This window comes from Colossoma macropomum, unplaced genomic scaffold (genome assembly GCF_904425465.1).
Source record: "Colossoma macropomum unplaced genomic scaffold, Colossoma_macropomum, whole genome shotgun sequence".
Lineage (NCBI taxonomy): Eukaryota > Metazoa > Chordata > Actinopteri > Characiformes > Serrasalmidae > Colossoma > Colossoma macropomum.
The window spans coordinates 36653167-36676448 of NW_023494791.1; the positions used below are offsets into that span (position 1 = coordinate 36653167).

At 38.7% G+C, this 23282-nt stretch overlaps 1 protein-coding gene across 4 annotated transcripts; it reads right to left on the reverse strand.

The window, feature by feature from the left end:
- Positions 1-1000: 1000 nt before the first annotated feature.
- LOC118810863 (polyunsaturated fatty acid lipoxygenase ALOX15B-like) lies at positions 1001-21870 on the reverse strand. Of its 4 annotated transcripts, none has more exons than XM_036574965.1 (16): positions 21866-21870; positions 20456-20535; positions 17070-17220; positions 14586-14781; positions 11936-12017; positions 9732-9854; positions 9549-9649; positions 9287-9459; positions 9055-9198; positions 8657-8860; positions 7910-7996; positions 7597-7766; positions 7357-7475; positions 7093-7193; positions 4326-4496; positions 1001-1570 (listed from the first exon to the last, which is right to left on the reverse strand). In XM_036574965.1, exons 3-16 carry the CDS (start codon positions 17211-17213, stop codon positions 1391-1393), a joined length of 1995 nt encoding a protein of 664 aa, XP_036430858.1. In that variant the 5' UTR covers positions 17214-17220; positions 20456-20535; positions 21866-21870; the 3' UTR covers positions 1001-1390. The 4 variants fall into 4 exon arrangements, with proteins under 4 accessions (XP_036430858.1, XP_036430857.1, XP_036430859.1 ...); XM_036574964.1 differs by lacking the exon at positions 21866-21870 and adding an exon at positions 20851-21024; XM_036574966.1 differs by lacking the exon at positions 21866-21870 and adding an exon at positions 20674-20691.
- Positions 21871-23282: the final 1412 nt, after the last annotated feature.

Genomic DNA, 23282 nt, shown 5'->3' on the forward strand with positions numbered 1-23282 from the left:
TAAAATGTGTTGAAACTAGCTTAAATATTCTGAGCTTGCTTGTACTTGGCTAGCAAAAAAACATAAAACAATATTTAATAATATAATTAATAGGTGTTTATAGCCTATAAATTGTGTTGACCAAAACCACACTTCAGAATTTATAGCACATCTTGAGGTATTAGTGACTCATTTAACTATTATTTCCTCAAGTCACTTGATGCTACCTAGAACCGCCAGCATAAGAATCAGATGTTGCCAATCGTACACTAATAAGATGTGAATTTAAGTGATCAGTTTATGCACAATAATTATCAATCATGTGCTAATACAGGCCATAATAAAAGAGCCTAATGCACAGTGAATACATCATTTAGAAGCACTGCTTTTGGATTTTATTAAATAAATAAGACCCCAGTATGTGTTCTTTAATATTATTATTTAAAATGATATCTTTTTCAACAATTATGGTCTTTATCTATGTGTAATTGTACAATCATTTGTTCACTTTACTAATGTTCAGGAATAACAAGGATGTTAAAAAACTAAGTTAAGTGAGCAGAGTGCCTGTGATAATGTAAGAAACTGCCATCTTGAGTTGGGTGGTATGAGCAGTATGTCCCCCCCAAAAGCTGAAATGAAACCTGTGCCACTGGCCTGATCCAACACATTTGATCCAGCTCTGTAAGGCTCTATAGGGCAGCTTAGGACGGTCAGGTGAAATTAAACAGTAGGGGGCAGTAAATATCATCCTGTGAGAGCACGTCATATTGATTGTTGGTTAGGTATAGTGCTACTCTGAATCAGATCTTATTAGACAACACCAACATCCAAAAGGACTTACACTGAAATGACTCTATAATATCCAGTTTAGTGCCTAACTTCATATTCCGCTGATGGAATTTCACTTACCTGTTGGTCTCTTTCACATCATTCATTCAAAATTAAAGTGATGAGTTAAAAACATTAGTTCAGGCTTCCCCACCATAAGCTTCATTTTACAGCAAGCTGGCATTTGGGCTGTATTGCATGCATTCATGTAACTTTATTGTTGCAGTCAGAGGTTCATGCTCACAAAGTATGTATCATAAGAACGTTAGATTCAGATTCCTATCATGAACGTTTAATTGAAAACCCACTTAAACCCATTAAAGCTGCTAATGAAAAAAGTAGCAACAAGATAGAATATATGTACCACCCCAAAGTTGGCTAACAATACATTACCTCATGTCTAAATGCTAAATGTTCACTAGACTTTATTAATTAGTTGCAGTGTTTAAGAATAATTCTGCACAGAGTACGGGGCAGAAGACTGAAGCAGAAACTGCCACATGAAAATCTGTTTGGAGTGCGATCAGAATCTTTTCAGCAGATTGATTATGCATTGCCATCAGACTGATTCTCCACTTTCTTACACGTCTACACTATTATCCACATTCATCGGATTTAGGTAATCATACGGAAGCTCAAGATTCTTGTTTCTTGCTTCTATTTCACCCTCGAGAGCTTTCAGATCTTTCCTGAACTGTTCAATTTTCTGAAGGGGCACGGCCTCGATGAAGAGCTCCTCCGGGTAATATCCAAGAGGATACTGCAGGAATATAAAGAAGAAAGTCATTGTTTCAAAACATTGTTACATCCATGAAAAGTATGAAAAACATTGCAAAAACCATTAAAAATGTGTTATGTGTGATGCAGCACCTCTGAGCAAGAAAACATGATACTGTGCAGGAGAGCACAGCAGACTACAGTAGAAAACGTCCTTAAAAGCATTTTGAAGCTGGTTATTGATTTTGGATTTGTGCCATATTAGGTTTGATTCAGTTAACTTTGTTAATAAAGTATATTTTACAGTAAAAAATTGTCCTAGAATTAGATGTTCAGACTCTTAATGTTATCAGGCAAACTCCTTAAGAGCACGAGGAAGAAACACAGAGGAGACAGGTTTAGTTCATGAGAATGTTGGCAGTTATGAAGCTCAATAATAAGGCTAAACAATTGCATACTGATCTGGTGCATAGAGGGCAACTAATTCTCCATTCCACCTTCAATGATGTTCTCTACTGATGTTAACACATAAAACTATTTACAAATTATGCCAAATATGACAGATTCCTTGATTTATTAGCACATCTACACCTCACTTAGCCTAAGCATACAAAAAAGCCACCTGCACAACATCTTGGGACAGTTGAATTTTGGGTTTGGGCAACCAGAGTAGCTATTAATTAGGGCTTAGAAAATTAGAGCAGTAGCTTTTGGATTAACATGAAAGACTTGTTCATAACACATGACCTTCAGATAACTATCCAGTTATCTATTTTTTTCTATTTGGTAGTAGTATACCTTTGCTTAGTGTATATAGGGGGCAAAGTGTACAAATTTGCAGGTGCAGCACAGAATGTGCCTTGATGCGATCCCAATATGCATTCACAATGCACCAGAAATTATCATCCTACTTACTAAGACTGTAGCTAACCATGCAAACTGTGCTCATCCCCGCCTACTGACTGCATGCTTGTGAGGCACGGGGTTTAAAAAGCACAGTGAAATAATAAAGCTGCATGCTACGGCCACATCACAGAATTATTTTGCACCCCCTTCTTCTTACACATCGACATTTTGGGTTGTTTTGAACTTTGCCATGTGCACACAGAGAGCTGCCAGATGCCACGATTTTCTTTCACTGATTTTTGGAGCACTCATATAGCTTATCTTCAGTTTGAGTTCAACTGCACTTTTGTAGCCACTATAGCCTAAGAAATGTTTTCTAAGATGTTTTAGACCAAACAATTGGATTATATTTCAAATAACTTGGTAGAGGTTTATAATTTCAAGGCTATTAAAGTGAATAATGGTCCATAAAAGAAACATATTCAGGTTCAGCACACATAAATTTAATTAAGGGTAGATTTGGAATAGATATTCACTTATAAATTAAAAAAAAACAAAAAAACAACATTTTTCTATTGGCTCTTTTACTGATTTTTATATTGTGCATGTTAGACAAACACCTAAAGGTAAAAATACGTTAAAACATGGAGACGTAGCATTGTATTTATTATGAGTAAGTTATATTAATAAGATATAACAGTTTCAGTTTGAAGAACATTTGATAATATATGTGTGAAAAGTGAAATAATCTGGGTAATTTTAGACCTAGTTAAAAATGTCAGGTCTGCCCAGTAAGATGTGTTAGGTTGTGCCCCACACCACAAGTCATGAGCTGCTTCCTCCTGTTTGAAATAAAAAAACAAGGTCATATTTTCAAGCTGAGAGTGAAAATCTAGTTGCTTTAATGAAACAAGCACTTGATCCTGAGAGTTTAAATAATATCATTCTGTTGCTGAATGTATACCGACCGGCCACTTCATTAAGCACACCTACCTTGTTTCTACATTCATTATCTATTTTATCAGCTCAATTTACCATACAGGTGTACTTTGCAGTTCTGCGATTTCAGACTGTAGTCCATCTGTTTCCCTGCAAAGTCTGTCAGCTCCCTTTTACCCCGTTCTTTAGTGGTAAGGACCCCCACAGGACCATTAAGAGCAGGTATTATTTGGGTGGTGGATCATTCACAGCACTGCAGTAACACTGGCATGGTGGTGGTGTGTTAGTGTGTGTTGTGCTGGTATAAGTGGATCAGACACAGCAGTGCTGCTGGAGTTTTTAAACACTGTGTCCACTTATTGTCAACTTTATTAGACACTCATACCTTGTAGGTTCACCTTGTAGATGTAAAGTCAGAGACCGTAGCTCATCTGTTGCTGCACAGTTTGTGTTGGTCATCTTCATGTCAGTGGTCTCAAGATGCTGCCCACAGGACACTGTGGGCTGGATATTTTGGTTGTTGTACGTCAGTGTCACTGTGGTGCTGAGAATGATTCACTACCCACATAATACCTGTTCTGTGGTGGTCTTGTGGAGGTTCTGGCTATTAAAGAAGGTTTGTGAAGTTTGTGAGGCTTTTTTGCTAATTTACATCAGAATGCACCATATGTCACAGCCTCACTGTATCTGGTTTTAAAAGGCAGAGAAAAACCCAAAACCAACTGCCACCAGTTGCTCAAACTTCAGTAAATGGAGCTAAATATGTAATCAGCCACACTTCTAACATATCCACCCATTTTTCACCAATCTTCCCACGTTTTGTGCTGTCGTCCCTCAAATGCATATGCATGCAAGTGTTTTTCAAGCACTGCCCAGAGACTGCATATTTAGGCTCACTGGCCATTTTCAGGCATAACACATAGGTAGAATGGCTCAACTGCACCTGAAAGAGTCACAAAACACTCAGCACATTGGGCCTAGACAGAGGCTGTTGGTGGTGGATTTGGACTCACATGATCTGAGGACTTCTTGCTCAGCAGGTGAAAGGCAGTGATCATTTTAAGTGTGCTTCTCACATCAGGTAAGCCTGCAACAACGGAGTCTGCTGTTGCTTGTCCCTTTCTGGTAGGAGGAGGAATCTTCATGGTGCCTGGAAAGTTGGGCATCCAAGCTCCAAAGTCAAACTGAAAGAACAGACAAGATCAGGAGTCAAGAATACTGGAATAAAAATAACAAATGAAACCAATAAAAATCAGCTCCATTGCCCAAATGAATTAGGATATAAAAGCCATACTTGAATTATCACTCTATGGCTTTGGTCCATGCAACTAGCCTTTTTACAGGGCCTGTGTTCACAAAGTATCTCAGACACTTTAGTTTAAATGAAAGTACTAAAAAGAGGGATGAAGCACCTAATTTCATTTTCCACCCATAGGTGTCTACACCCGCACTTTTATTAGGGAGGGTGTATATCTATAGAGCTTTTGCTCTGACTTTTTCAGATGAACATTTGACATCCAGCTTAAACAATTGTGTGTGTAAACTGTGAGTTTAACAGAATTAGATTTTGAATTTAATCAGTCTCTCCCAAAACAAATCATTTACTTGAGATCTGAAGAGTGAAGATGCTTAACGTGTTGCAAAATCTGATTCAGTGCATCACGTGAGAAACAGAGTATATTTGGCAGTGAGTGGTAGGACAGAAACACAGACAATATGATAACAATGGGTTAAATTTAGTATACATTCTGTATTTTGTCAAGCAGTTATAACCAGCAATTTCTGGACATAAGAAAGGCACAGTTAAGTTACTTAAAGTTCAATTAACTAAATCTTACCTGAAGTCAAGATAAGCTAGCTACCTAGACAGCAACATTGATCTGTCACTGATTTTACATCAGAGGTCAAGGTTGAAATTTCAATGTTAACACTGTGTTGGATCAGCATTGAATTGCACTAAATGGACAACAGAACTGGAACATCTACACGTTACACCTACAGGAGCTTTTATGACATCCCATTCTAAATCAATAGGCATTAATATGGAGTTAATTCCCCTTTGCAGCCATAACAGCTTCCACTCTTCTAGGAAGCTTTCTACGAGATTTTGCAGTGTGTCTGTGGGAATTTCTGCCCATTTATCCAGAAGAGCATTTGTGAGGTCAGAGACAGATGTTGGATAACTCCGTTCTAGTTCATCCCAAAGGTGTTTGATGGGGTTGAGGTCAGGGCTCTGTGGGGGCCAGTCAAGTTCTTCCACACCAAACTCACCCAACCAGGCCTTTATGGACCTTGCTTTGTGCACTGGGGCTCAGTCATGCTGGGACAGAAAAGGGTCTTCCCCAAACTGTTCCCACATAGTTGGAAGCATACAAATTGTCCAAAATGTCTTGGTCTGCTCAAGCATTAAGATGTCTCTTCACTGGAACTGAGGGAACTAGGCCAACCCCTGAAAAAACAAGCCAATAGCATTATCCCTCCTCCACCAAACTTTACAGTTGACACAATGCAGTAAGGCTTGCATGCAGCTGCTCAGCCATGGAAGCCTATGCCATGAAGGTCCTGATGCACAGTTTTTGTGCTGATGTTAAAGTCAGAGGAGGTTTGAAACTCTGCAGTTATTGAGGTGCGGCTCGGCACTCAGCTAGTTGCTGTCGTTCCTAAACACTTTCACTTTTTAATAATACCACTCACAGCTGTTTGTGGAATATCAAGGAGAGAAGAAATTACATGAACAGACTTGTTGCAACAATTGCACGCTACTACAGTACCATGCTCAAATTCAGCTCTTTAGAACAACACATTCTTTCACAAATGTTTGTAAAGGCAGACTGCATGGCTAGGTGCTTGATTTGATACACCTGAATTCAATGATTAAGAGTTATGTGCCAATACTTTTGTCCATATAGTATGTCAATGAAAGTCAGCAGCTCCTAACGTTGGCCACAATGAGGGTAAATATACTTTCATTTACATTTGATGGCAGGATAAAAGTTACCCATTGTAATGTTGGTAATAATGCTAAATAGCAAAAATTAGCTGTTCAACAGTCATTTACTGGGCTGAGAAATGTGACTGTCTGCTTTTGAAATAATAGAGAAAGACAAAGAATTATTCTTTCTTTTATATTTCTTGTACTGCAAATGTTTATAATAAATCTGAATAAAGAAACTAAGTTGTTTGTTTTAGGCCAGTTGGCTTTTTAAGAAAAGAAGTAGATAAAGCAGGATGGCTTTGATTTTCTAAAGGTTGAAAAAGGACTGAGGTAGCATTGGTGTTATACTGAATTTATGTTAAACTTTCAATGTTGTTTGAACATTAATTAATTAATATGACAGTTGATTCAATGAAGTGATGTTAATGAATTAACATGGATTCACTGCTGGTCTGCTATTTGGGTATGATCTTCCTAACGTTAATCTAACATGCTAGGTCAGATATAGTGTTATCTAGTTACTGGTAGGTTTTTGAGAATTATGTAATGATTGAAGTTAAAAAAACAGCAACTATTACTAATTAATTGTGCTATGTGCAGCACGCATTGGCAGTGTTACCTTCGCGAGCCCAATTTGCCCACCGTTACCTTCCAAAATGTTGCCCTCCCTACTTTTGCACAAAAAACAGACATCCGTACCCATGATTTTACGGGTGCAATCTCTTAAACTCTTAAAAAAACACTTCAAAGTGGTGTTACTTTGAGATGTTTTGTGAACACTGGCACAAGTCCCACTTCATTATGAAAAGTCATAATCTGCTTTCAGCAGAACGATACTGTGTAACCTGGCCATTGTTGACTGCAGCATGTTGGGCCGACACTGTGAAGATCAACATGGTGACAAACTTGACGAGTTCAGCCACTGTGTGGAAAGACTTGGGGATTCCTAACGGTGGACAGGAAATTATATTTTAGACAAGTGGACAACAGAATTCCTGACAGACAATAGTTTACATGCTTCATTCACAGATAAACTTAAAATGATTCTAGTGTCATTTCCAGTACGTCTGTTAAGCCACGCTCAAAATAATTAAAATCACAGCACACACCACTGTTGTCATTTTTCAGAAAACCGTGTTCTACGATCTCCGTCAGCCACGTCTGGAGCTCAGAGTCCTCCTGGACGTCACGCTCGGTGTAGTAATGTGCCAACACTCCGTGCACAAACCTGGAAGGTTCACAGTTAGTATGACAGCTTGAACATTTACACAGACATCTTCATTGTCATACATGTATAAAAATACTGCCTGGTATATTTACAGTCTACATTTAATGTAGCTCCATCATACTTGTGAATGATGTTCCACAGCTTGAGGCCGTCATCTCTGTAGTAGTACTGGGGAATGTTCTCCAGGCCTCTCTCCTTAATGTTGTCCGGCAAACACAGAGAGCTATAGGTCAGACCAGCAGTTGCTCTTCTCAGGAATGTAGTCAGTCCTTTATGTCCTATAGCAGAGTGCTGTGTGGTAAAGATGTAAAGAGAAGAACCATCATTGAAAAAATCCAGTTGGCATAAATACTGACACTAACATTAATTATCATATGCATTTCCACAAAATAGTACACTTTTGGAATGATAAAGATCTTAAAGGACATATATACCATAGCAAAAGTGCCATCAGCTGATATCAACTGTTTCCTTGCCATAATATTGATTTGGAGAGTGTAGCGAATATGAGGAAACAGAAGCTGTGAGATAAAGAGCAAACAATCACATTATCTTATTACGAAACAACAGTTCACAAGCTCCCCAATCATGTCTATTTATGATATATATATTTATTTATGTCTGGTGAATTAAAAAAAAAATCATACCCAGATAATTACACAACACCTAAAAGTGTATAATGTACAACAGTGTAATTAATGTAATCTCACAATGCTAATTGGTTCCAAATGGCTTTTATTTGGCTCTGTAGTATTACTTTAAGAGTCTGGGGTAAACAAACTCTTGCCTGGTGTACCCTCACAGTGGTGCAGAAAATGTACTATGGTAAACATATAAAAAGCTAACTACTTATGCCCCCTCAAAAACAGAAAAAATAAAAGCGCTTAAATGTGATTTATTTAAATATTTGTGTGCTCCTGGCAGGAATCTACCTTTGGTTCTTTGGTGCCACCTGGGCAATGGTGCTAATAGTACTAGCAGGGGCAAATGCCCTTTATGTGAAGTGGTATGAATTCAAGTCACAGAGGCCTGCTGTACATTACAAGGAAGTGTATGTTTTTCATCAAGTTTTTCCTCATCAAGAAAGCTTTGTGCTCTTTAAGGTTGTCCTTGTTGATTTTAAGTAGTTGTCATTCCCATGTTTCTAACTGAAAATTGGAATAAAAACAGGTAGTGTCCACCTTAAAGAGGGGATGAACAGAGGGCAGGGCACGCAGGGTTGCCATGGTAAAGACTTCAGCCAACAGGTGAGTGCGTAGCAGATGGAAGTTCAGCTCGTGTTCGTTAAATTCTGCGTTTCTCACGAAGAGCTTCGCCAAAAGCCAGTCATGCTTGGAGTCAGTGGGGAGGAAAATGGGGTTCTCTGCCTCAGGCTTCTGCTTCAGCTAAGAGAAAGAAAGTTTGAGACTCTGTGTTTTATTCAGTTTAGTGAAAAAGTTTAGGCTCTACAATTCCCAGTGAGGAATAAAGCTCTGGACCCCTGGCGGGTCCTGGCTGGTTTAAGAGGTTAATCCTTGCTTATGTGCATTTGCAGTTAAAGACAACAGTAAACAATGTCTTCAGCAGTCTGAGGTCTTACCTGGATGGCGATGGGCAGCAGTTTGCCCTGAGGATTGCTGAAGAGTAAGCAAAGAGGGGCAGCCATATACTGCTGCTTCCCATCTATCACATTTCCCACAATTCCATCTAGTCTTGCATAGTCACACAGGAAGATATTTCCCTTCTGATTGAACACATTTAAAGAGAAATCAGAAAAAAGTACAAATGTAATCAGTGGTGAATCACTCAAAGTGCTGTTTTTCACACTGTACCTCCATTTCTTTTTCCAAAGAGCTCTCTTTTGGTAAAGAGGACTTGACCATGTCATTAGTGACTGGAAAGTTCTTGGGCAACTTTGAGCAACGCTTGATCATCATAGGATTCGAGCCATTCAGAAACTGATACCCAAAGAATGTGTCGGTCATCCAATGTTTCTTGATGTATTCTGGAAAAAGTATAGACAGATCACTGTGTTATGGTGGCGGTGGTCAGATCTAACAGTTAGGTACACTCCATGTTTTGAGAAAAAAATACCATGGGTCCCAGTCACGTTCCTCTGGAGATCCTCAAGTTCCTCCATGCTGTTCCATGTGTTTGTGGGATGATGAAAGTTGTTCAGCTTTAAGTCCAGTGAACTGAAATACAGTAAGAAGATGTGTTAAACGTGAACCACCAACACACACATTAATTAAATTACAGCTACAAGGTGGAACCTACGCTCTCAACAGTGAGTACTGGAACTCCTTTTCCTTTGTGAAGGAGAATCTGAGCTCGTAAGGCAAACTGCTTGCTGAGTCCGCCTGTACAATGTGAGGCATTTCAGAGTCATACACACTCCATCTGCAAGACACACAGCACACACCGTCACACTGTTGTAAATGCTTTTAGACTTGGAAAGGCTTTCACCAAGGAGAACACACAATTACACAATTGCTTTAAATGCCTCTTCTGGTTCTGATGGAAAAACCACAAAATAATACAGTAAAATTCACAAAATACAAAACATTTTTGCAATGCTCAGAAGCTAAGATGGAGATGGAGATAAAATACACTGTTTCCGACTAAAGAGCTCATGTTTGTATGTTTACTTGTTCAAAGTTTTTTACATTTAGCTTTTTAATTTTATTTTTAAACTTCAAAGTTAACTTCTTTCCTTGAACATTTAATCCCTGCCTTATTTCATTAATAACTGAGCTCCTAGTGACAATTTTCTTAGTTTTTCCAGACCACTGTAGAACGCGAGCTTTCGACTCTGAGTAGAGAACTGCAGCAGCTGGATCAGCAGATCAGGGCTCTTCTGGAGTGCAGGCCAAGCTCCACCAGTGGAAGCAGCCTGGGGCACCTCGTAGTTTCAGGTGATTTCAGGTCCACCAAGTGGTTTCCTGCAGCTCTGGGCCAACGCAAGGATGTCATCACCGTGGTCATTCACGCTCTTCCCATCAAAGCGAGGTCCTCAAGGAGGTCTAGCTTCTAGTGACAGTCAAGAAAAGGATCAAGGCCAGGATCATCTGACCAGCGAGATGTTCAGCAGGCTCTTCACGTTCCACTGATGGCTCCAAGGCTGGTGTGATAACAATTACATTGACTACGTGAGCAACTGGGGTACTTTCTGAGAAAGACCAGGGATGGATTACACCCAAGCAACTGTGGTTCTATTGTCTTGTCCAAGAACACAGAGAAGGTACTACACCAGGCCTGACTGGACATTACAGTGGTAAACAACGAACGGGTAAGTAGTGTCAACAGCACACAGGAAAGTGCTTTTAACAATATAGACAATGCCTCCTCCATTTCCACCATTCCCCTCTTTCTCTGCTGTCGTTATACTAATGCTTCTATTAGCTATGAAGGGTAATGTCTCTACTGGTCATTAAGGACTGTACAAACAATTCCCACAATACTGAGACAGTTCAAACAAAAACAAACAAAAAAAAAGATTTGAAAAGATTTGTTCTACTAATGCCATTAGAGTCATCAAACCCTGGACAATTAGAAAATGAAGGAAAGCATATGTGATCAAAATGCCAATAACTTCCTGCACCCTTACAAAAGACCAGTCCCCCCAAATGCATAGTGTAGAATAAAAAATAAAAAAAACACTTCTGATTCGAGATCTTATTAAAGTATATGCTTGATTTTATGTCTCTATCAGAAACATGGCTAAAAGAAAATGGCACAACTTTACTCAAAGCTGCTCCTGAAAACTACATATTTATGCATACAATAAGACAAAGCAGGCGAGGAGGAGTAGCAGCATGCATTTATAATAGTGACTTTAACTGCAAAAATACCACTGTTTATGAATTTATGTCTTTGAGTATGCTGTGATCAACCTTTTTAGTGATACTTCTGTGTTGTAATACATAGATGTCCTAAGCAAAATAAGATAATTTTGGTGGAAATTGTGTAATAAATATGAACTGTATCCACAAGTTAAGATATAATTATTCTCTCTGGGGACTTACATATTGATAAGCCATCAGACAGTAACACAAAAAGCAGCAAGTGGGCAGCTTGGCCCACAAGCTAAGTCACACCCTGGATCTGGTGATCACTAAAGGTTTAAACACAAACGTGTGCCTAATAATTTTTTCTTTCATTTCAGATGATTTCTGTATATTTGGTCAATGTAGAAATAAGGAAGAAAGTGCCAGAAACATTATTTGAAAAAGTGTTACATTGACTCAGAAACTACAGTATAAACTTCTTTTATACTGTTTTTTTTATGTGCATAGGCATGCAATCTGCACAGTGCTAAGCTGGTGACTAAGCTTCCATTACTAAGTCACACATTAGCCACGTAGCCCTGGTGCAAAACTTCAAAAGAAACTTAAGAAACTTTGAACGTGGGGCGAGAGGTAAACTGTGTACACGAAATCACATCAGACTGGTTAGACTGATTTTGGAGGGGTGTCACTTGCCTGAAGTCCTCACGTTTTTTTGCAACATCTTCAAGCCGATGGCGAATGGCCATCTCCTCTGTGTCCTTGTGGCTTAACTTAGCTACACAGAAAATGGATGAAAAATAGTACATTGAAAAAATAAATTAGATTTTTCAATCATTTTAACTTTTAAATATATTTAGTCAGTTTCATTATTATTGGCACCCTTGGTAAAGATGGATACTAAAAAAGGTCGAGAAAAATTGTCTTTGTGGTTAATTAGTTCAATTTCACACTAAAATTACCTTAAATTGAAGTAAGTTTAGTGTAAGAAGACAGAAATTCTCATCAAAACATTATTTTAACAAAACCACATCTGTCACAATTATTGACACTGCTAAAAATCTTTACACACGTAATCTAACTGAAGCATGCCCCCATTTATAAGTCCAACTGACCATTAAGGAACGTTTAAGTGGTCATCCATGATCCATATATAATACACCTTGATAAAAAGAAAGGTGATGAAACTGCATGTACGTTGCAGACTAAAGTGGTATTTTATCAAAGGATTTGATTAAAATATTTTATCTCGTGCATCATTTTTGGTATCTTAACATATTTAACTCAGTCCATTCTTGTTTGCTTCCCACATTTATAGTTTAATGTTAGTCATTTTTTGTTACTTGTCTCATATATCAATTGATTTCTCTAAATTTCAGTCAAAGTTCTGCTCACCTACTTTCAGCTGCTCATCAGTTGTATATTCCACATGGTTAACTAGTAACCAAGGTTATTACAGTCAAATTTAACTATTATAAAAATGAAAATAAGCAGTAAACAATGTAAAAACTTGTTAACTAATAAAAATATTTTCCAAAACATGGAAAAGTAAATCAAAACTACAATGTCTACTTCAAAATTAGCTAAATTTTAATAGAATCACAGAGTAAAAACCTTCAGTGTGTGTTTTCAGTGTGTGAATAAGAGTTCAGAAGTTCCTTCTGTGTTCCACCGTCTTTTAAGGAAAGCTGGAGCTGAACTGAGCTCAGTCATAGTGCTAATTTTGTTCTACCCTCAAATATGCTTATCATAATACCAAAAACTAAAACTAAAACTGAAACAAAATAAACACTAAATAAAGGCTGTTACTTTTCAGAAAATAAAAACAAAACTACAACTATTAATGCATCCTTAAGATGAACAGAAACTAAACTAAAATCTAACACAGAGAAACTAAATAAAATACAAAATAATGACATTTTCAAAACTATAATAACTCTGCTAGTAAATTCTTCACTCCGTCTGGGTGTTTATTTTTTTCTTCTTCTTCTTTATTTAACCAGGGGAGTCACATGGAGATTAAAAATACCTTTTGTAACTGAGCCCTGGCCAAGAAGGCAGCACACAACAGCCAAGAGGACAATGAACAAAGAAACGACAACAACTACATCACCACCAACAAAATCAAAATCAAATGAACAACAAGAACAAACATAGTGTTACAACTTTTTAACAGTTAACTTAAAATCTGTCAAGAACATGAATTCACCCAGTGTAAAATGTTTCGGCAGATGATTCCATGCAACTGTAACTAAGGGCGTTTTCACACTAGAGCTTTTGAAAACAGTATGTACTGAACCAAATGTACTGAACTCACCAAGCAAGTGTTCTTTTATCTGGAAAAAAGCTTCAGTGTGAAAAACGGTCTTAGTTACAACGCTTCATTTTTAAGTTTTCGCTGAAAGCAAACCCCCAGACCACCAATTTCAAGAGAACCAATCTCTGGTCCTCCTGAAATCATGTGCAGTTGTGTGATTGGTTCATTTTGTAACATGACTGCTTTGACATATCGCATCACTTCCCTTTTCAAGTTTTAATGGCGGGAAAAGGATTGCTGTGGACAAGAAGTTTAAGTTTTTCAAGTTTTTTGCCGCTTGGGTTTTTGTATTTTAAGAAAATAATAAAAAGCAGCAAACAGGTGAAGCTAATGCCTACCATTTTACAAACCTGCTCGCAAAAAAGTGACATACTGACGTGTTCAATTGATTCACAATTCAGATGTGTTCTTGTGTGTGAAAGCAAACCAGCGATAATGAGCCCCTCCCCCAGAACCCGTCCTGGGTGCAGATTCAAGCATTCAGGACAAGTGTGAAAACGCCCGAAGACATCATCCAACATATATGACAGATTATTTGTCACAGTCAAGTCATGTTGAGGTGAAGCTGAGGAACCGGTTCCTGGTTTACATTGTACATTTCCCTACACTGTGTGATGGAGTACATACAATATCAGTGCTTAGTATTATCTTTAAAGAGGTATCAAAAATGATCTAATTACTTTTAAGTAATAAGTTTAGGTTCTTTTTTCAAGTGGCAATATGTTCCATTTAAATAAGGCAGCATTTAAAAATCTGATTAGCCACCACACATACCTCTTCAAAATTTCTGCCATGTCATTGGCTTCCACCTTACTGTGGGGCAGGTGCATGTGCCTTAAGGGGAGAGTTGTTTCACTAACGGCTATCAGTGCTACACTGTTGCAATCCCTGACACCCCTTTGCCACCCCCGGTAAAATTTTATAGATCTGCCAATGCTCATAACATGTTCTAAAAAGCATGTTCAGTATTTTAGTGAGCATAAACATGAATTAGCATATTCTTACACTGTTATATTTGTAGTTACAAACCTGTAGCTTCTCTGAGAATTGCCTTCTTCTTAGGAGACAACCACTGGTAACACGGGAACAGCAGCCGGCGTCCTTCAGGTTCAGTGACGATAACTTTGGAACAGAACCAGTAATCCTCAAAAACGAGTGCCTTGAGTTCCAGCTGAACCAGAAAGAACGTTCCAAGACTTTCTTTGCAGGACACAGTCAGCGTCTTCTGTTAGGAATGTATTATTCAGATTACTAACATGCTGTTGGGATACTATGGGGCATGATTTGTCTCGAAGAGATCAGGGAATGTTTGCCAGTGTGATTATATTCTCCCTTTTATTACAAACACATCACTCAGTGTCACAGTTTAATGTGTAATTAGAAATGTTTTGTAAAAATGGGCCCCATTCGTGAAGTCTTCATAAATATATGAGCATGTTATGAGTGAAGTACATCTCCCTGTAAACCTTCACTACAGAGGACATTTAATTTGATCATCTCTCAAAAGAGCTCAATAGCACTGAGATTAATAACTGGCTTATTACATTGCTTTTTTCAGTCTACCCAGGCTTCACCTGGTAATTGCAAATAAGCCCTTAATTAAGAGGTTTGTCTATCAAGCATGTTTGCAGCATGCCATTTACTAATTTTAAAATAGTTATTAAACAATCATCGTGTCTTTTGAAGATGGTTGATATTTTTTAATTTAGTGTGTAAGTATTTTCCCAGAAGAACGTAACTCTATCTTGAATACTGCCTTTACAAAATTTAACTTGGACCAAATAAAGATGCTTAATTTTTGTATTCTGAATAAATGTTCTCCATGACATCCCAACCCTGCCTACTACTGTTAACTTTATGTTCTTTTTCTACATTAATTAGTACATATTACTTAACTGAGCATCTTAAAAGCTACTTAACCCAGTTGTGTGAAACCACTTGTTGTAAAATTTTGAGATTAAAATATCTTTTGTAAGCTGAGCGCTGGCCAAGGATACAGTAGACATACATCGTTGTTTTAGAATATTATTCCTTATTAAACTTAAAACTGTTGCTTATATGTTCTATTGTGAAGACCTGTTCAATTGCCAACTCAATTTATGCACCTGGAATATTATTGGAGGGGCCTGTTAGCTGGGCTACAGCTATCATGCCAGCATGTCAAGTTATTACTTACGGTATGTTTTGTATCATTTTGGCCTTTTACTTTCTACAATATATACAGTTTTACTTTATACAGTTGATACAGTGTGGGTTTCCTCTCTTTCAAAAACGCACACACTGAGGCAGTCATGGGCTGGAAGTTAGGGAGCCAGTCCTGTGACCGAAAGGGCCCTGGTTCGATCCCTTGAGCCGACAGTATGTGACTTAAGTGCCCTTGAGCAAGGCACCTAACCCCCAACTGCTCCCCGGGCGCTGCAGATAGGGCTGCCCACTGCTCTGGGCAAGTGTGCTCCCTGCCCCCTAGTGTGTGTGTGCATTCACAAGTGTGTAGGTGGTGTTTCACTGCACGGATGGGTTAAATGCGGAGGTGAAATTTCCCCGTTGTGGGACTAATAAGCATCACTTAATCTTAATCTTAAAAAGTGATTTGAGTACTAATAGCTCCCACTTGGGAATAATCTTAAGCCTGCAATGTAAATTAGAACATACTGTGATGGTCACAGGACTCAAACGTATTTATTTTCTTATTTAGTAGTAATGTAAAGAGGTGATTTAGTTTTGTTTGCACAGTTTATTTTCAAGGCAAGCCAAAAGCCAAGACTATGATAGTAGACAAACAACATTTTACAGCTTTGTATATATTTTATTTAACACCATTAAGATGATTTCACCTATTTGTAATTTGTGTTATTCAGGGGAGCTTGGCACTTTTTTACATTACTTTTGGTTTCGTTCCAAGGTCCTTAATGTCTGGCATCAGGTTTGTCACTGATCTCACAGCCCTGTTAGTCCATGATGTTCCATGCTCAGCATCTATTTCTCTTTTCACCGATTTTTTTCTCACCTAATCTCTCAGGTCAGCAGAAATGACTATTGCTTTGTACTTTGACAGTTGCAAACAAATTGCTGGTCAATTGATAGAATTCTTTTCACTCTTTCTTGAGACGGCAATGGATTTTGTCAGTTCCAGTAAAACACTAGTTCACATAAAGACTTGTACTCTTGCATATTTGAGAATTCTCTGTACTTTTTCCACAACTGAAAGGTTGTTAGTATTCACAAATATTTCAGCACTACAAAAACCCTCATGGACACAGAAATCTACATAAAAATGATTTACAAATTAATTTTTACATTTGTTCTACATTTGTTCTGCTCGTATTTCATGAATGAGGCCCACATTTCTCAAAAAAACTTAAGGACTTGTTAAATATTATTTTTATATTATTGCAGAGAAGAAAATGACAGGTGAGAAGAGCTTTGTGAATCCAGTGCCAGGCTTTATACTGTCACCAAGCATAATATGATACAATAAAAATAATAGATTGTAATAAAATGCAATCAACTTACTGAACAGCTCAGCATGCCTGCAAAACAACCGAGGATTTGTGGTTCACTGCTACCCTTTGTACCAATGAGCTTGATGAAGACTGCATTGGCGTTCCCTGCATTGAGAGCATCACCTGTGAAGACTTCAACTGTGTATTTCACCATGGTTTCCCTGGAATTAAAGATGTTTAAAAACAGTTTAAGTTCCCATCTGATTGTGTTTGGTGCCATCTTTGACTAAAGAAGTCATTGGCACTGCAAATTCCATCAATTGTTTCAAGCATGATTTATCAGTCATCCTACCAGAAAAACAAATTATATGGCAAATTACCTCTGAAATCTATCCTGTATTGGTGCATTTCTCCTGCTACAGTACAGTTTACACTTGATTTATGTTTGTCGCGCTGCCAGTTAAGACCGCTGGTTTGCTAGTGATCCAATCACATTATAGTAGACAGACTGCTTTTGGACTTTATCTGATGTAAATGACGGGTTTCAGTACTTTATCAATCACTGTTTGCTGTTCAAGATAGGGCTGTAGCCAAGAATAACTTTGTCGAGTCCAAGACAAATTCAAGACCATGACTAGTTGACACAGAGCCAAGACCAACTCTAAAGGAGTCCAAGTCAAGACTGAATCCAAATGAAAGTGAAACTGGGCTGATAACAAAACACAAAAAATGGAATCCTCTTCAAGATCAGGCCTTAACTAGTCTGTATCAGTACAAATTACTGTAAAAATACAGGATTTTCTTTCCACAAAATGCACTTGTACACTTTGTAAACAGTGGAATTTCATTACTTTTCCATGACATAAAATTAAATTTCCTTGCCAAACATTTAGCATAGTGCTGGGCAATATATATTTTATATTGGTATACTGTGATACCATTTCCTGTATTAGTGATATTTTTAGTAATATGTATGATAGATAAGGGCCATTTAATTTTGTCCACTTTAATCATGGTATTCAGCCCTTGATGGTTTACATTTAACTCATTTGCCTAAAATCCATTAAAATAAGGAAACTCAGAAAGCAGGAGTTCATTAACGTAGCTAGCTAGCTAACAGTGCTTGTAATTTAATATTGTGTAACTTAATATAGTGTAGCTAGCTAGCTGCAAATGTGTGACTGAACAGTGGCCCTAAGCAAACGTCAGGGGCACATGCTGCTCAGAAGTGGCACTACCCATCAGCATCTGCCACTCAGGAGTGGCACTAACCATTGGCACCTGCTGCTCAGGAATGCCACTAACCAAATGGCAGTGGTACCTGCCGCTCAGGAGTGGCAATACACAATGGCCAGTGGCACCAGTCACTCAGGAGTGGCACTAACCAAATGCCAGTGGTACCTGCCACCAATCACTGGCACTCAAGAGCTTTTATTAAAAAATGAAACATTGACAAAACACAGGTAAGTTCACAGCATCAAAAGTCTCATGTACTCAAGCACATCTTTTTACTTTAGGTATAAGGTACTGTGCTGGTAAAGGAACTTATTAGGTGTCACAGCATCTGTTCTTGTAGGGAAATAAGCAAAATTGTCTCCTAAGACTGACAGCCTAGTCTGAATAACCAAGACAGCCAAAGGTGTACCAGCCAAAATAAATAGTTTGTGTATAACAGGGTGATCATTGCTACATCAGTGTGCAGTACAGAGAACAGAAATCTGAGCTGTTTGAAGTAAAAAATAGAAAAATTACTGGGCTGATTAACAACCACGATTAAATATGTAATAACTTAGACCGTCACCCAGGTAGCGGTATGTGGAATACATTTATTTAATTAAACAATGTATCTCATATATAAAAATAATACATGCCGTTATATATATTTTTCCATATGGTCAGGTCCAGATAGCTGATATATTCCAATTACAGTAACACCATTAAACATATTCACAAAAACTATGTAATATTATTAAATAATGTTAACACCTAGGAGAAAAGAAACTTTGTACCTCAGCAGTACACAGCTTAATAGAATGAGTAATGATGTTAGTGAAGCCACTGTGCGTGAATGTTGCTGTTCCAGCTGCAGATAGAGGTCACTTCTTAAACAGTGGGTGCCACTTACAAACAGCTTAAGGTGGTATCAAAACTTTGCATTATTATAGTTTTGAGAGGCAAATGCTGACAGCTGTCTTTTACAAGTAAATGGCAAGTGCCACTGGCGTTTGGTTAGTGATTCTCATGAGCAGCAATTTAGTGCCACTGGCATTTGGTTAGTGCCACCCCTGAGCGGCAGATGCCGATGGATAACGCCACTCCTGTGCCACAACAAAAGCATGCAAAGGGTCTACATTCAAGCTAGTATTACTGCTATTGTTGCATAGCTTTTGGCTAAAGCGGCTCATTTTGCTTAGAATTGTCTACCCAACAGCACAACCTGTGAACCAACAAAACGATAGACTAACTGTCCAAAGTCTTCAAATCAACATTTCTCCGTCACTTTTCTCAGGTTCTGATGGCCGATGGTGGTGCTTTGATGTGCTGCTAGTTAGCCGAGTTGAGTAGCCGCTGTCCAGAGTCACTGCTTTGCTCACAGGAGCTGTTGGTACATGTATGTTTTGAGTGGCACATGGTGTTTCCGTGTGGCTGTGCCATTACCAAGCGGTGTTACCAGTTATTTATTATTTTGCTAGGTGGCACATGCTAGTACGTGCCATTTCCGGATGGTGGAGTTGCCACTTTCTGCTGCCAGATGCCAATCAGGGCCTGATCCCTTGCTGAGGTGCGGTTAAAGGTCATTTCTCAGCATGGTTTATCACACTGAATAGTTAAATGGGTTTCACAAAGATTTGTAAGCCAAACAAAACGGTTTACATTTCCATCAAATTACACCACTGAAGCTCAGCTCTGTTTGCCGTTGAGATGAACCAAAGACGCTAAAGCTTCAGTTCAATCCAGTTTGCTCTGGCCCAGTTAAACTACACAGCTCTGAAAACATCACATCTGTATCATAGTAAGGCAAAAAAACTGATTTGTGCCACTTCAGCCTGGTGGTGTAAACGTAGCCCAAGACAAGCAAGTTTGAGATGTTAAAGGCTGTGTTCACATTAATGACAGATGAGTAACTTTCCTAAATGAGTATGAACCATAATGTTAAAGAGATCGGATCTGAATCTGAAAAAATCTGAAAATGAGGCTTGTAATGAACATAGTCAAAACCCTCTACTGTGTACCAACGCTGATACGACAGCTACACGGTATTTTAGGTTTAACTCTCAGATGTCTGAGAAAATGATCATTTTTGATTCCCAGTAGTGAGCAAACTGCACCAAAGCATCTAATGTAGACTGTTAAAATGCACACATGCACAGACACATACATGTAAATACACAGTCCAGGCAGCATGTAACAAAAAAATATACTTTAGTGTTGTTATTTCTTGCTGGATTTACTTACCTGTCAATATGCAAGATCCAAGCCAATTGAAATGCTTCTCTCAAACCTTGAACTGGTGAACTTTCTCCTTTAGCACGTTTCTGTTATAGAAACAAACCAACAAATGAAAAACACGCAGCAGGCAACTGATTCAGTGGTCTTGCTTAATGTGAATTGCTCGCTTGACTTTGCAACCCAATACAGCCCTTAGTACATACAGAAATTTTTTATTTGAATACCTATAAAATTTGAATGTAACTGTTGCTATGACACGTCTAAAAACCAACCAATAGAGAATGGCATGGGATGACAAACAATTCACCACAAACAGCTCATCATATTTCACATCCTTTCAAATCCATCAGCTTGTGTAGTACACTTAAATAAATAAATAAAAAGGCAGATGAGTAACTTACCTATGTGTGATGGTTAGCATGTAATCATGGTGATTGTTGCAGCCCTAATATATATACACTTCTCTAAGTAGATAAATGGTCGGATGTTGTTGTCATTTATGCGTAACTGCATCCATGCTGTGTAAGGCACATACAACAATAATAACCTTAACAATAAAAAATGCTTTATTTATATTGCACCCGTCACCTCCCAAGCCACACTGCCATTCTTAAAGCCACACTGCCATTCTTAAAGCCACACTGCCATTCTTTCACAGCCGTGTGCTGAGCGAGGAAATGAAATACAGATGCCAGAGAACACAGGCCCACATTTAACACAGAACACACAGAGCAGGTTTCTTGTGCATATTGAGTAAAATTTGTGTCTCATGTCAAGTGGCTGGATGCAGCAGGTGGAGTGGAGTAATTGAAAAAAAAGAATACCAGAGAAAGAAGAATATAAGTCTCTAAGTCGTCAGTAGAGTTTTGAGCCTCTTGAGTACCAGTCCAAGTCGAGTCTTGAGTCTCTGAAGTGTAAAAACTGCGTAAGGTACATACTGAAGTAACAATAATAACCTTAACAATAAAAAATGCTTTATTTATATTGTACCCCTCCCTCCCATGCTTAAAGCTCTTTACTAAATTAATCACGTCAAGTCAAGCCACACTGCCATTCCTTCTCAGCCATGTGCTGAGTGAAGAATGAAATACAGACTCTCCAGAACACGGGGCTTAACACAGGACAGACAAGACCTGTGAAAGGTGAAAATAGCACAAAAACCAAGAAAACCAAGAAATGCAACAAATATAGATGATATAAAGTACACACTACAAAAGACTATGCAAATAGTAAGTATTACACACAGCCTTTAGCACCAGTGACTGTTGTTTATGTATTTTTCAACAGCATAAACTATAAACTCTCAGAGGGTAGACAATGTATAGAAAATTTCTTGTGTGTATGAAGTAAAATGTGTGTCTCATGTCAAGCAGCTGGGTGCAGTATGTAGAGTAGAGTAGCTGAAAAAAAGAATACCAGAGAAAGAAGAATAAGAGTCAGTCTCGAGTCTCTTGGGTGCTGAGTCTGGGTCAAGTCTTGATTCTTTGAGGTGTGAGTCAGAGTCAAGTCTGAAGTTTTTGAGGTGTGAGTCTTCGAGGTGTGAATTCGACTCGAATCTTAAGTATCTGAAGTGCATGTTGGAGTCGATACTCTGGGGTGCAAGTTGCAGTTGAATTTGAAGTCTCTGAAGTGTGTGTCAGAGTCAAGTCTCGAGTTTTTGAGGTGTGGGTCCTAGTCAAGCCTTGAGTGTCTGACATGTGAGTCAGTCAAGTCTCAGAGGGCAAGTCCGAGTTGAGTCTCAAGTCTCTGAGGTGTGAATTCAACTCGAGTCTTGAGTCTCTGAGGTGCATGTTGGAGTCAAGTCTCTAGGGTGTGAATCGCAATTGAGTCTGGAGTCTCTGAGGTGCTAGTCCGAGTCGAGTCTCAAGTCTGCCTGAATGTCTATTATGTAGATCTGTTTAGTATGTGATGCATGTGAAAGTACACTATACGTCCAAAAGCATCCAGACTAGTGAATTCAGCTACTTTAAGGTGGACACACAGCTTATAAAATCTTCAGAGGAAAGTGCTGCCAATACAATGGGACAGACTAGAGCAGCTGCACAAGGTCAGCAGCCACTTTCTGAATCAATTACTGAAAGGACTTTTGGATTTTCCCTTGTACTTTCCAGATGGTACAGATTTGCATATTAAAGAGTAGCATAAAAGTAATGAGAAGTAATTTTTGTTTCCTGGAAGTAATAAGCGAAGTAATTAGTAATGAATAATGCGTTACTTTTTTTGAGTAACAAACCCAACACTGTTAAAAGGTGGGCTGGAGCTAAACACTGCAGAGTGGTGGATTTCTAGGCCCAGGACCTGAGGTGTTAGTCTGAGTTGAGTCTCTGAGGTTGGAGTCCGAGTCAAGTCTCGAGTCTCTGAGGTGCGAGTACAATTTGAGTCTTGAGTCTCTCAGGTGCAAGTCTGAATCGAGTCTCAAGTCTTTTGGGTATGAGACAGAGTTGTGTCGCTGGGGTGTAAGTCTCAAGTCTCTGAGGTACGAGTCTGAGTCTCAAGTCACTGAGATGTGAGTCCAAATCAAATCTTGAGTCTCTGAGGTGCAAATATGAGTCAAGATTCTGAGGTGTGAGCCCAAGTCAAGATTTAAGTCTCTGGGGTGTGTGTCTGAGTCAAGTTTCTGAGGTGCGAGTCCAAGTCGAGTCTCGAGTCTCCACAATGTCAGTCCAAGTCCTTGAATCTCTGGGGCATGAGTCCGAGTCAAGTTTCTGAGGTGCGAGTCCTAGCTGAGTCTTGCATCTCTGAGGTGTGAGTCTGAGTTGAGCCTTGAATCTCTGGAGTGTGAGTCTGAGTCAAATTTCTGAGGTGCGAGTCTGAGTTTCTGAGATGCAAAAGT